At 43.1% G+C, this 14,810-nt stretch overlaps 1 protein-coding gene across 1 annotated transcript in view; it reads right to left on the bottom strand.

Annotated features, from left to right (window-relative positions):
- LOC115461167 (cytochrome P450 2U1-like) overlaps positions 1-14,810 on the bottom strand; it is a 118,923-nt gene that overhangs the window by 46,271 nt on the left and 57,842 nt on the right. The window contains exon 2 of the mRNA XM_030190791.1: positions 3,735-4,370. Coding sequence (XP_030046651.1) covers positions 3,735-4,370 — 636 coding nt within the window. The remainder of the gene's footprint in view (positions 1-3,734; positions 4,371-14,810) is intronic.

Genomic DNA, 14,810 nt, shown 5'->3' with positions numbered 1-14,810 from the left:
TAATACAATAAAGAAGCCAAAACCAGGAAACAAGTACTAATACGAACGCAAAAATCATTTGAAAATATACAGTGCACTCCATTTAAGTGCACATCGGATAAGCGCATGCTCTGTTTAACTGCATGCCGTACTTCGGTCCCGTTTTTGGCACCATCAATTTCTATGGGGCCAAACTTCGGTTTAGCACACCACTGATAAGCGCAAGATTCGCTTATATACATGGTTCAAGACCGCTCCTCTGCAGGAAAGACTCCATATAAGCGTGCGCATGGAATATGGAAGCCGATTAGCGCGTGACAACCAACGAGATTTCAAATTTACTGCCTCTTTAACTGCCACAGACAGAATAAGCGAAAGAATGTTGTTAGAGCGTACACCGGGGTCGTCGTTGTCGTAGCAGCGGAACTGTAAGACCCTAACACTGGCTGAACAAATAGAAGTTCTTAAAAAATTAGAAAACAAACAAAGTCAAGCATCTATTGCTAAAGAATATGGTGTCAATCCCAGTCAAATTTCACATGTCTTGAAGCAGAAAGACCAGCTTCTGGAAGACTGGCAAAACAATACAAATCCACAACGGAAACGAAAACGGGCAGGAAAAGCTGAGGAGGTAGAAGATGCTCTTCTTCGGTGGTTTTCTCAAGTCAGGAGCAGACAGTTTCCTGTCAGTGGTCCACTGCTTATGGAGAAAGCTAACCAGCTAGCTGAAAAGTCTTGGACTAACTGAATTCAAAGCCACTGTTGGATGGTTGGAAAGATGGAAGGAGAGGAACAGCATAAAATTCAAGAAACAGCATGGTGAGAAACAAGATGCTGATGACTTTGGTGCTGAAAATTGAGTTGTTTCAGTTCTTCCTAACATATTGAACGAGTTGGCACCTCGTGGCATTTTCAATGCTGATGAAAACGGTCTCTACTGGTGAGTGATTCCTGATGGAACACTTGCATTCAAACATGCCAAAACTACTGGAGGTAACACGTCAAAGGACCGACTGACGATCCTCCTTTGCTGCAATATGGATGGGAGTGAGAAGTTGGAACCCCTCGTCATTGGAATGAGCAAACAGCCCAGTTGCTTCAAGAATATTAAGTGACTTCCTGTGTCATACGAGGCTAACGCAAATTCATGGATGACTGGGGAAATTTGGAAGCAGTGGCTAAAGAAGTTAGACACTAGAATGCGAGCACAAAAGCGTCAGATTTTGCTGCTTTGTGATAATTGTGCTGCACACAGGGATGATGTCAGGCTGTCTAACGTCAAGGTGGTCTTCCTGCCACCAAACACTACCTTCTCTGATCCAACCTATGGATCAGGGCATAATAGGCAATTTCAAACAACATTATCGGGCTCTTGTGCTACGTCATCTGATGAGCATTATGGATGACCAGACTGGCAAGGATAAACGTGCTGTTGAACTGGCTCGTAATCTATCACTGTTGGATTCCCTACATATGCAGAAAGAAGCCTGGAATCATGTTACACAGGCAACCATTGTGAACTGCTACAAGCAGGCAAGCTTTGTTAAGGATGTGGAGAGGGATGAAACAGATGCAGCTGTTGTAAATGCGTCAGATGAAGAGGTTACTGACTTCCCAGTAGAGAGCTGCACGGGAACGGGGTTTGCGGGAATCCCGCGGAACCCGCGGGATTCCCACATGGACGGAAGCAGTTCTGTGGGGACGGAAGCAGTTCTGCGGGGTTCCTATGGGGACGGAAGCAGTTCTGCGGGGTTCCTGCGGGGACGGAAGCAGTTCCTGTGGGGTTCCTGTGGAAGTGTAAGCTACACCTGCACCAGCCTCTCTTCTACTGAGTACCAAATTCTTTGAGTGCTGTCTCCTCCTCCTCCTCATTGCTTTAACAGCACAAATGTGGAAAGTCTTACATTAAGGAGGTGGTAGAGACACAAATGATGATGGAATTCAAAAAGGCGTGGGATGAACACAGAGGATCTCTAATTAGAAAACAGAAGTTATAAAAAACCTAACCTTAAATGGCTGCATGTGTGTGGATGTGTGAAGTAATGCTTAGATGGTGACTGGCTGTGATTAACTAGGGCCGATACTGGACAGACTTCTATGGTCTTTGACTAATATATGGAAGTCTGGTTTAGGATGGGCTGGAAAGGGCTTAGACAGCAACTTCAGTGGCTGGAACATAAGGACAGTTCTGGACAGATTTTTACGATCTGTGTCCCACAAATGAGAAGATGCATAGATTCTAGCAGGTAAGATTCTAGCAGGGACGGGTGGGGATGGGTAAGATTTCTGTCCCCATGCAACTCTCTACTTCCCAGCCGGTGTTACTGAAGAGGAGTTCCATCGCTCCGTAGCTGTTGATTACGATATACAAACAGCTGAAGACAGCACTGATGTCGAGATATGCGCCTACACGCAGGCAACAACAGCTGATGATGGAACAGATGACGAAATGAGCAGCGAGGCACATGCTGACGAAATTCAACAACCTCCTCCTGTCACTTTTGCAAGAGTGCTGGAGAGACTCAACACCGTGCAGGCCTATCTGGAGGCCACTGGATGTCAGAGCTATAACAGTTTTTACCGTCTGGCAGACGTAGTCTATGGAACTCACAGACCCAAGATTGTACAGAGGACTATAACTGATTACTTCAAGTAAGCCTAATGTGTCAACGGAGACTGTATACTGTAAGTATAATAATAAACAGTACTGTACATATGTTTATCAGATGTCAAGCTTCTTTGGGTCACAACGGTTAAGTGCACGCTCTGGTTAACTGCATGCATTTCTTTGGTCCCAGACCCTTGCACTTAAGCGGATTGCACTGTATATATATAAAGAGAGGCACTTCCTAACTAAGATTTGATTGTACACTGCGTTGCTGTATTTGTGAAGAGCAGTATAGTCTAATAAATACAAACATGTTGGTCCTGGAAAACAAACTCTTAGAAGGTTGCAATGATTTTCATGGAACCAAAACAAGAACTATCCCAAATGCTTTTGTGCAAGATTTTCCAGAAGTTTCAGATACCCCTAATTCCTAATTTGTCTTGGGATAAACTGTAGCGCCATCACTCAGCTGCTGTTTTTGATCACTATTTCCATTTGTGCTTGCCTACCACAGTTACAGGATGTCACATCTGGAGAAAAGGACTTATCTGATCTTGAAAATTCATGCAGCTCAACACTCTGCTTTACTCTTCTATTGGTTCAGTAAGAAATCAAAGCCTGCAAAATGTTTAGAAGGAAAAAGAAACCCACAAAACAAAACAGAAAAAAGCAGCAATATATTCAATCAAGTGCATGGAATGGACTATTTGCTGAAGGCAAGGAGCTTGGACATGTTAACTCAGCTGTTAATAAGATAGGGAACATTGTAATAGAATTCCATGAACTCGGGCACCAAAGTACAACAGCTGTATGTCAAAAGGAACCTCTTAGAAAGAAAAGATCGTGCATATGTTTGTTCATATTATCAGACTTGCAAATACAGAAGTACAGTGCAACTCTTGTGACTCTGGGCAAGTCACTTAACCCGCCAAGTACAGTATGTAGATTTTGAGCCCACTAGAGACAGAGAAAGTACCTGTAAACTGCTTTGCTTGTACCACAGAAAGGCAGTATATCAAATCCATGACCCTATATTTAGAATATTAGAAGTTTTAAAACTAAGCAACCCCATCCCCCAGCCATAGCCCCAAAAGCAAACATTCATTTGCCTCCTCTCTCTCTCTCTCCACAGCCAAGTTTTATTTACCTTGAACATCTGGATACAGCGACATATACAGAAGAGACCAAAGTAGTGTGTTGGTGCTGGTATCTGTGCCTGCCAAAAACAGATCAGCTAAGACGAACAAGAGGTAGTCTTCATTAAAGCTGCTCTTGTTGTTGGTCCTTTTTTCCTCTTCTATATGCAAAAGATACATGTCAATGAAATCCCTCGGGTTTTCTGCATCAAGGGTTTCCTTGTGCTCTGCAATTATTCTGCCCAGAAAGGCTTTGATGTCATTTACAATCTGCCTCTGCTCACTGAAGGGTCCAAAAGGAAGATAGTAAAGCCAGGGCAAGAGATTTACAAGGAGGAAGAGGCCATTATAGCATACTTCTAATCCACGGGACACACTGTGCATCAGGGTCTTGAACACTTTGTTCTCATAGTCAAAACGTTTACCAAAACTGATGGAGCAAATAATATTAGACACTGCATTGCTGATGATTGGAAAGGGGTTGACTGAGCTCTTTCCATGCTTTAACATTTCTGCCTTCATGAACTTAAATTCTTCATTAACTTTGACTTCTAGGCTGAGCTTCCCGAGTCCAAAGTGGCGGAGGGCTGAATGGGAGAACCTCCTCTGCTGCTTCCATACTGGGCCATAGGGTGCAAATATAACACCTGAAAGAGAGAGAGAGAAACTGTTAAGACATCTGTATGATAACATTATGACTGCAAACTTATAAGTAGTAGTTTTTTAGGAACTAACCCACTGCTTTCATGACTTCTCATTTGCTCTTTTTTTGCACAATCTCATATGGAACTAAGAAAATATATTTGCTAGCAGCACTCTGCATTTTAAATCAAGACAGCACAGGTGGGGGAGGAGTCAAGATGGCGGTTTGGGCTTGAGGATCTGCAGAAGCCAACGCTGAGCTTTGTTCAATATTACCTTTTTCCAATATGCCGCATACAAAGCGAAAAGGTGCAGTGAAGGGTGTCTTACCGTCGGCCCAATCACTCGCTCCGGGCCAGCGAACGCTCCTACAATTTGCCACGAGCACCCCTGTGGAAACTGGCGTGAGGAAACCCGCTGTTGGATCCGCCGAAGGAGCGGCGTTTCCACTTGGGTCGGAGACATCACTATCCCCGCCAGAGCTTAATCCGCCGCTTTGCCCTACAGCCCTTCGGATGAGCGACGAGGACTCGATGGGACCGGAAGTCGGTAACCAAAGGGCCTCAGACGGCAGAACTCTTCCCCAGGACGCAGATGGTTCGATCACAGAGCCCAAGGCTCCCCAAGCAGTGACTCTACACTCTATTTGGGCAGCAATTCAACAACTAACAACTACGGTTACAAAAACTTCTCGAGATACAGCATTGCTGGTAAATAAGCTTGACTCTTTAACATTAACCTTAGAAACTGTTAAGTCTGAACAATTTGCCCAAAAAACTGAATTAACATCGTTAAAATCTGTTACAGATGCTTTGATAAAAGACAAAATGAAAGCTTCTTTAAAATTGGAACATTTAGAGAATTATAACAGAAGATTAAATTACTGAACTTTCCTTTTCAAATTGGAGTTACCCCAGTGGATTTCCTTAAAAAATATTTAATGGAAGTTCTGGCTTATCCTCAATCAGCAATACCACCTATTAACAGAGCTTATTATTTGCCAGATAAAATCTCCAAAGCGAATCCGTCTGATAGTAATCAAGGTCCAGAGATAAATTTGCAAGACTTATCAGCATTTCTGGAAGAATCTATTTCAGAAATAACTTGTCGAAGGACTTTACTGATATCCTTTGTCTTCGAGCAAGATTTAAATGCGTTATTAAGACTTTACTTCAAGAATGCAACTAAACTTTTCCATGGTCAAAAAATCTGGATTTTTCCAGACGTGATAAAAACTACTCAGGATCGTAGGAGAGCATTTCTAGCTTACAGAGAAGAGGTTAAAACTATGGGTGCTACCTTTTTGCTGGCTTATCCCTGCAAATGCTGTATCAAGTATTTAGGGAATAAATATATTTTCTTTGAACCAGACCAGCTAAAAAAGTTTATAGATGCTAAAAAGCTATCCAAGTAAATGTGTAGAAGATATTAAGGATATGGAAATTTGATGGGGGAATATGAGCCAGGCTATTTACTTTTTGAGTTTCTTGTTTTATCTCCTTAATTGCTTTACTTCCTCTCTCCCTTTCTGACTGTTGTGGTCTAAGAAAGTAGATTATGTTTCATAGTTAATATTTGTTAGGTATACTGAAATACTTATTAGTTTGAGATTATGTTGATCGTTTCATGGTAATAGTAACCTATGACAATTTTACTGCTGTATTTCCATTTATAAGTTTATCTTGTAAAATTGAAAAATTCAATAAAGAAAATTAAAAAGCAAAAAAACAGCACAGGTAAAGATGTTACAGCTCATTCTTGTTATTCGTGTGTTCGGCATTCGCTATTTCACTTATTCGCGGAGGTGCAAACAGAGGCAGCAATTCGCCATTTGCAGTACTGTGTTTGCACATTCGTGCCTTCTTTTAGAACGATGAACAACTGCAGATATCCTGCAGGAGTTAGTGGTCGAACAGTTCTTACAAGCTTTGCCCAGGGATATAAGGGTATTGGTGGTAAGGAAGGGTGCAGGACCTTGGAGGAAGCCATTACCGGCCTGGAATGTTATATGGAGTCACAACATTGGGGGAAGAGGGGGGGGAGAGACCAAGGGAAGAAGGTGGGAGAAGCCAGTGTCAGATCACTAATCATGCCCAGGCTTCCCAACCCTGGGGGGAAGGGTCCGCTACCGGGTCGGGGTTTACTCCCGACCGACCTGAGGTTCCCTGGGTCAGGAGGGGGGGAAAAGGGAGGAAGGGGGACCAGGGGATAAGTTATGCTACCGCTGTGGAAGGGGGTGGGGCATTTCAGGAGTAATTGCCCGGGAAGGGTGGGCTGGACTTCGCAAGTGGCCAGTGGAGTAAAACACTGGTATACTCAGGAAATAGAAGTGGAGGGGATACCCGTGAGAGCCCTCTTGGACTCTGGTGCGGACCAATCAATGATTTCACGGGCTTTTTGGGAGAGGGTGATGGCCAGGAAAAGAAGCCGGGAAGAGACCTACGAAGGCGAGGTTAACCAGAAGCGTAGCTAGGTGGGGCGCAGGGGAAGCGGTCACTCCCCCAAATGGATTTCTAAAAATGAATGGCGCTTATGCGCATGCGCTGCTGCTCTTGCCTTCCCGCGCAGAGTCCAATGCAACAAACAGAAGCTGACTCTGAGCCTGCGCTGCTGCTGCTGCTCTAACATACAGCACAACCGGGAAGGGAACACAGAGCTGATGAGCTAACCACGGAGGAGGAGAACTTAAGTCACTCACACAACCCTTACCCGCTCTCGACGGATGACGTTCCTACTTCCTCGAGTCCTCATCATTTCTTTTCCCAACGGACCCGAATATTTAAATTTCTAAAGCAGAACTGTGGGAGCGGGGCGCGCCACAGACTGCAGAGCCAGCCAGGCCCAGGCCAGAGGTCCTCTCCTCCTTAGGCCCAGGGGTCGTCCCCCCTCGGGCACACAGTGCAGCCAGGTCGGCGCGGTGTTTGGCAGGCACCAGCGCAGACTGTCTGTCTGAGCCCAGCTGTCGACACTCGGATGCGGAGCCTCTCTCACCCTCAGCTGAGCTCTTCTTGACTCTGAGACTCGTCTGACGGTAAGGTAAGGGACTGCCATGCTGGCTGGCTGACTGTGTGTGGTGGGGAATCTGGGCCTCTACCTGGGGATAGAATTTGGTTCTTCCTCCGCGGCACTAGCTGTTTTGTTTCAGCTAAAAATATCATTCTCAGGGAGGAGAAGAGGGGAGAGAGGGGGTTACAGAAGGCAATCGATGGACATTGGACAGGAGGGGGTGGGATTACACTAGAAGGCAATCGATGGACAGGAGAGGGTGGGGGGTTAACTTACAGAAGGCAATCGATGGTCGGGGGGGGGGGGGAGTGGGGGGTAGACACAGCCCTTTTTTTTTGCCCATAAAATAAAAAAAAAAAGAATGGGGAGACAGACAGACACACACACACACTTTCTCTCACTCTTCTTCTTCTGCCCATAAAATAAATTTAAAAAGGGGGATATAATGGAAATAAAATACAGTGTGTGTGGTGTGGGGGAAGGGCAGACCAAGATAGTCAAAGAAGAGGGGTCATCAAGGGAAGCAAAGGAGACCCAGAGAGAAGGGGTGCCAGGGAAGCAAGGGGCGATGTCCAAGTAGGTTGAAGAAAACAGGAGATGAGGTGTTCCTATCTAGTTCCAGATGGATAGGCAGTGCCTTAAAAGATGGAGGACAAAGATTTTGTTTTCTTTTTTACTTATTTGATAGCTTTTTAATTTATTCGAAAGCTTCCCATATTTAGATATAAATATCATAGTTCAACATCAAAAACAATTTGAAAAATACGTTATGTGTATGTCTCTCTTTGTTATTAGGAATTTTAATCAACAAATTCCTTCTTCTCTATTAATCAGCAAGGAACCTCAAAGCTCCTAATAGGGGAAGTACTAAAAGTATTTATCACACCCCTACTAAAATCAGGAGTAGAATACTATCATAGGTCCCGGTGAAAGGAGAACAGGAGAAAAAAAGACCAAACGCAAAAAACTCATGTTTACGTGAGAAAAACGAGTGGTTTGAAAAACTCACTGTCTCCTTCACTAATTAAACTAATAAACAAAGTGAGACCAAAATCACATAATCAAAAACCGGGAAAACTACCCGGAAACTTATTCACGATTAAACTTTTATAAACTAAGGATCCTCCCCGTTATCGCTCTAATCAAGAAAGCCTCAACCATCCCCCGCCACCTACAGCCTGCAGTCCAAAGTCATACTATTATTCAAAAAATGGAAATTGCAGAAAACTTTCACTTATCCTTGATATTAGGCTCCTGGTGAAGGTATCGCTCAACTGTCCAACTGCAAATTTAACTCCAACTGGTCAGTGGACTTGTACAAGTCGGGCTATTCCTGGTACCATCGAGGAAACGATCCTGATATATTCAATACATTCATGACTCCATCTCGTATCTCCCTTCTCATGTCTCTCTTCAACAAGTGTGCCTCGTTTCGCCCAGTTATTGGCTGCCTCAGGAAGGGCACTGTTAAAAGTCCATGACCGGACTTAAAAAACAAAAATGTAGTGATCGCTCACTTACACAAAGATGGCATAGCTAGGCTGAAACAGTGTCACTGCTTTTAAACTAAACCGTGTCCTGAGATCTCTACGTAGACCAGTCCCATGATATGTCTCACCCAATAGGGGAAAAGCAATCCCATCTAGGAGAGTGGCCAAGGTCACGTCAATAGTAAGCATTCCATTCTATGTTGCGATTCAAACCTATCGGTTCCACTGTCTGCAACAAATGTATCCAATGTTCCTTTCGCCACAGAATGCTTTTAATATCCCCCCTCTCTTACCCAATGTTACTTGATCTATGATCATGCATAACAACTGATCAAAATGATGTTGCTTTTGTACACAATGCCGTGTCACAGGTACCTCTGTTTTAAAGTGTGTTATACAGTGACGGTGTTCGATCACATATTTTTCAAATTGCTTTTGATGTTGAACTATGCTGTATTAGTTTGAAAAACCCCTAGTTTAATTTAGAGTTTCTCTGATATACAGTGGGGGAAATAAGTATTTGATCCCTTGCTGATTTTGTAAGTTTGCCCACTGACAAAGACATGAGCAGCCCATAATTGAAGGGTAGGTTATTGGTAACAGTGAGAGACAGCACATCACAAATTAAATCCGGAAAATCACATTGTGGAAAGTATATGAATTTATTTGCATTCTGCAGAGGGAAATAAGTATTTGATCCCCTACCAACCAGTAAGAGATCTGGCCCCTACAGACCAGGTAGATGCTCCAAATCAACTCGTTACCTGCATGACAGACAGCTGTCGGCAATGGTCACCTGTATGAAAGACACCTGTCCACAGACTCAGTGAATCAGTCAGACTCTAACCTCTACAAAATGGCCAAGAGCAAGGAGCTGTCTAAGGATGTCAGGGACAAGATCATACACCTGCACAAGGCTGGAATGGGCTACAAAACCATCAGTAAGACGCTGGGCGAGAAGGAGACAACTGTTGGTGCCATAGTAAGAAAATGGAAGAAGTACAAAATGACTGTCAATCGACAAAGATCTGGGGCTCCACGCAAAATCTCACCTCGTGGGGTATCCTTGATCATGAGGAAGGTTAGAAATCAGCCTACAACTACAAGGGGGGAACTTGTCAATGATCTCAAGGCAGCTGGGACCACTGTCACCACGAAAACCATTGGTAACACATTACGACATAACGGATTGCAATCCTGCAGTGCCCGCAAGGTCCCCCTGCTCTGGAAGGCACATGTGACGGCCCGTCTGAAGTTTGCCAGTGAACACCTGGATGATGCCGAGAGTGATTGGGAGAAGGTGCTGTGGTCAGATGAGACAAAAATTGAGCTCTTTGGCATGAACTCAACTCGCCGTGTTTGGAGGAAGAGAAATGCTGCCTATGACCCAAAGAACACCGTCCCCACTGTCAAGCATGGAGGTGGAAATGTTATGTTTTGGGGGTGTTTCTCTGCTAAGGGCACAGGACTACTTCACCGCATCAATGGGAGAATGGATGGGGCCATGTACCGTACAATTCTGAGTGACAACCTCCTTCCCTCCGCCAGGGCCTTAAAAATGGGTCGTGGCTGGGTCTTCCAGCACGACAATGACCCAAAACATACAGCCAAGGCAACAAAGGAGTGGCTCAGGAAGAAGCACATTAGGGTCATGGAGTGGCCTAGCCAGTCACCAGACCTTAATCCCATTGAAAACTTATGGAGGGAGCTGAAGCTGCGAGTTGCCAAGCGACAGCCCAGAACTCTTAATGATTTAGAGATGATCTGCAAAGAGGAGTGGACCAAAATTCCTCCTGACATGTGTGCAAACCTCATCATCAACTACAGAAGACGTCTGACCGCTGTGCTTGCCAACAAGGGTTTTGCCACCAAGTATTAGGTCTTGTTTGCCAGAGGGATTAAATACTTATTTCCCTCTGCAGAATGCAAATAAATTCATATACTTTCCACAATGTGATTTTCCGGATTTAATTTGTGATGTGCTAATCTCTCACTGTTACCAATAACCTACCCTTCAATTATGGGCTGCTCATGTCTTTGTCAGTGGGCAAACTTACAAAATCAGCAAGGGATCAAATACTTATTTCCCCCACTGTAAATATCATGAAATAAAAACTGAACATCACTAAAACAGCTTAAAAATTATTATAGCTGGTAGAAACCACAGTTATATCTGTATTTTGTACTCATTTTTCTACACTGTTCTATACTATACAGAGATGGCAAAATGTCATTGAGAATATCCTGTTTCTTGATCTTAACTGTTGCTGTAATCTGCCTTTGAGATACCCGGTGTTATAAAGATAGAATATGCTGAAATTAAATGGAAGTAAAATTAAACTCTTTTTTCATTGTGACACATGGAATCACATCTGATGTCTGTTTTGGTGACCCTTTACTAGGTGAAAACATCTCTGCACGAATACAGGGTGTGAGGGGGAGTCCCTATAGCCTATCTTGATGTCGGACTTGAGGGGATAGGACTCCTAGGAGGAGGCAAGGGAAACAAGGAGTCTGCATAGGTGGGGCAACCTGGACAATATTTAGGAGAAGACTCAGACTGACACATTGCACAATAAAGTGAAAAAGAATCTGAGGTTTATATTGAGTTACTATCCCAGGGTGGGCAACCTGTGATCTACCATTTAATTTTGTGCGTGTGAGACTATGGGAAAGGGCCCACACAAAAGTCATTAACCAGAGTTTTGGTGATTTTAGCCACTCAAGAAGTTTGCTTCCATCATTTTGGGTGTGTGTGTTTCTGCATGTGCCTAGACCAATGGTTCTTAACCAAGGAAGTGTGTTGTGGACCAGCAGCATGCATTGCTCTCTGTGCTTTGGCAAAGTACAGGAGCACTCCTGCTGCTGGTGTTGCTAGAATCGAGGTTGAAGAGCACAGGTCTGCTGCTGAAACACAGCAGAGGGGTCAGCTCCAGTGGCCCCAATGCTCCATTCTTCAATCATGAAACTGACAACACTAGCAGCAGGAGTGTGAGACCGATGGCAGTGGTAGGGGAGCACTCCTGAAGTCTTCTTCATAAAGTAGAAAGCAGCACAGTGACACAGAGGCCACATGGTCCATACAAATGCTACGTGTTTAATCCATTTCTATCCCTTCTGAGTTCCGACACAAACTTCTCGTTGGTGTGGATATCAGAACTGCAGTGCACATGAGGTCCAAGAAGACCCTGCACTGCTTTTCCCTTGAAGCATATCATATGTGGATTTATTCAAAGAAATTGTTGTCTAGATCTGTATTGGTTGGTTTGGGATTCAACTTTATCATTCTTGAGTTTCCTTTTTTTTAAGGACTTTGATTCGCACACTGTCTATAATATCTTTCTCCTCCACCAGGGAGTTACACGTGTTTGTACGTTTTCCTGTGGTTTCCAGCTTGACTTACAGTAGTCCGCTTTTGTGGTCACTTCAAAAACTTTGTATCTGAAATTGATTAACATTTTAAACAATGAGCTCAAGCAATGCAAAAAAGAAACTTTCCAGATGGGACAGAGTCAAACTTAAAGCTGACAAGGACCGTGAAAAAGAACTAGCTAAGTGTCAGCGCATTGATGATTTTTTTCATCGAGCTAGCTCTCAACATGTTGGTGCCGCTATTCCTAACAATTGTGAAGCAATTCAAGCACAAACTGATGCTGCTGGTGACTCAAGTGAACACTCTGTAAACACTGAGTCTGAGAGTGATATTCATAATGAAAATGAGGAAGAAGCAGCTTGGTCTATGAATTCCAACACATCAATTTCCGCTCGAAGTGGCACCAGCTTATCCTGTGGAGAACTGCCTGACAGCACTTTTTTCCCATCGAATGATGATAGTAAAAATGAAGAAAGAATAGTAGAACCTAACTCTGATCCATTTGACAGTGAAAACAAGGAAGAAGAGGAAACTACAGTTAGCACAGTACTTTGTCAACTTATTGATACAAAAGTGGACTTTCCAACAGATCCATATTTATTTCGAAATAAATCCATCAAACCTCCTCTGATACGAGCATTACTCCAACAGGGTCCTTGTCAACCAGGACTGAAAAAGAACTCTGTATTACCTAAGGGCAAAGATGGGCGGCACGAACAAAAACATGAGAAAAGTGGCCGTGAAAATGATAGACAGTGGTTAGTACATTCACCCAGATCAAATGCAATGTTTTGCTTCTATTGTTGGTTATTCTCAGGTGCTTCACGTTCAGATAACCGTACATGGAGCAATCCTAAAAAGGGTTGCAAAAATTTTAACAAGGGCATTGACAAAATTGAAAAGCATGGAAAGTGCGAGAGTCATAGAAAAGCAGAGAGCGATTTCTTTCTTACTAGATTTCATCTGTTAAGAGATAAAACTGTTCTTGCAAAACTTGTAGCTGCAGAAAAGAAAAAAAAGAGAACAAACCAGAATGCTTCTGAAGCATATTATTGATTTAGTTTTATTCCTTGCAAAGCAAGGATTACCGTTTCGTGGTCATCGTGAGCATGGAGGTTTGGCTGGTTGTGGAACGAATGAGGGGAATTTTTTGGAACTGATTAAATTGTTAGCTAAACATGATACACTCCTTAGCCAGCATTTGTTAATGGGTGATCGAAACGCAACATACCTAAGCCCTGGCATACAAAATGATCTCATACATTCCCTTTCGTCACAAGTTATAGCACTGATTGTCAGTGAAATCAAGGCTGCAAAATATTTTGCTATGATTGTTGACTCCACCATTGATATCAGCCGAATGGATCAGTTTTCATTACCATTATGGTATGTAACAAAATCTGGTGATGCTGTTGAACACTTTGTCCAGTTCATTGAATTGCCAGGAGCAAGTGCAGAAATTTTTTTTAATGTTCTCATGTCGGCTATAAGTAACCTGGGGCTGTCAATAAGTATGTGTTATGGACAAGCATACGATGGAGCAAGCACCATGGCTGGTGAGATATCTGGTCTTCAAATGAGAGTTAAGGAAGTTTCTCCCGATGCTTTTTTAACACATTGCTGTGCTCACAATCTAAATCTTGTTTTAATTGACTCTGTAAATTCAAGTGTTCAGAATCGAATATTCTTTGGAACTTTAGAAAGTTTGTATTCTTTTTTTTCTGGAAGCTTACCTCACCTTTTAATCCTCAAAGAAGAGAAACGCAACCAAATTGAATTGTTTGCATTATCATTGAAGAAATTATCTGATATGAGATGGGCGAGTAGGAAATCAGCCATAGAAGCAGCCATTCAAAATTTGCCTGCTCTAGTTGTTGCCTCACAACGAATTGTGGATAGAGAGATAAAAAAACTGCACATCTAAACAGCTAGCTGAAGGAAAAGGTATTCTTGCAACGCTACGCACATACAAGTTTGTGGTCTTCCTTGTGTTTTGGGGAAAGCTGCTACAAAAGACTTTTACACTGTCTACATACTTACAAAAAAGTACCATTGACATATTAACAGCATCTCACTTGATCCAGCTTTATCACACAGACTTAACTAACATGCGCAATGATTATGAAAATGAATTTAAAGAAATTGAACGGGAGGCTACTGAGCTAGCATTAAAGTGTTGTATAACTACACAGTATAAAGCACAGAGAGTACAAAAAAGGAAAAGGTTTCATGAGGAACTTGCTGATGTACATAAGTACATAAGTAGTGCCATACTGGGAAAGACCAAAGGTCCATCTAGCCCAGCATCCTGTCACCGACAGTGGCCAATCCAGGTCAAGGGCACCTGGCACGCTCCCCAAACGTAAAAACATTCCAGACAAGTTATACCTAAAAATGCGGAATTTTTCCAAGTCCATTTAATAGCGGTCTATGGACTTGTCCTTTAGGAATCTATCTAACCCCTTTTTAAACTCCGTCAAGCTAACCGCCCGTACCACGTTCTCCGGCAACGAATTCCAGAGTCTAATTACACGTTGGGTGAAGAAAAATTTTCTCCGATTCGTTTTAAATTTACC

Source organism: Microcaecilia unicolor, chromosome 2 (genome assembly GCF_901765095.1).
Source record: "Microcaecilia unicolor chromosome 2, aMicUni1.1, whole genome shotgun sequence".
NCBI classification, from domain to species: domain Eukaryota; kingdom Metazoa; phylum Chordata; class Amphibia; order Gymnophiona; family Siphonopidae; genus Microcaecilia; species Microcaecilia unicolor.
This window is presented reverse-complemented; position numbering and strand designations above follow the sequence as displayed.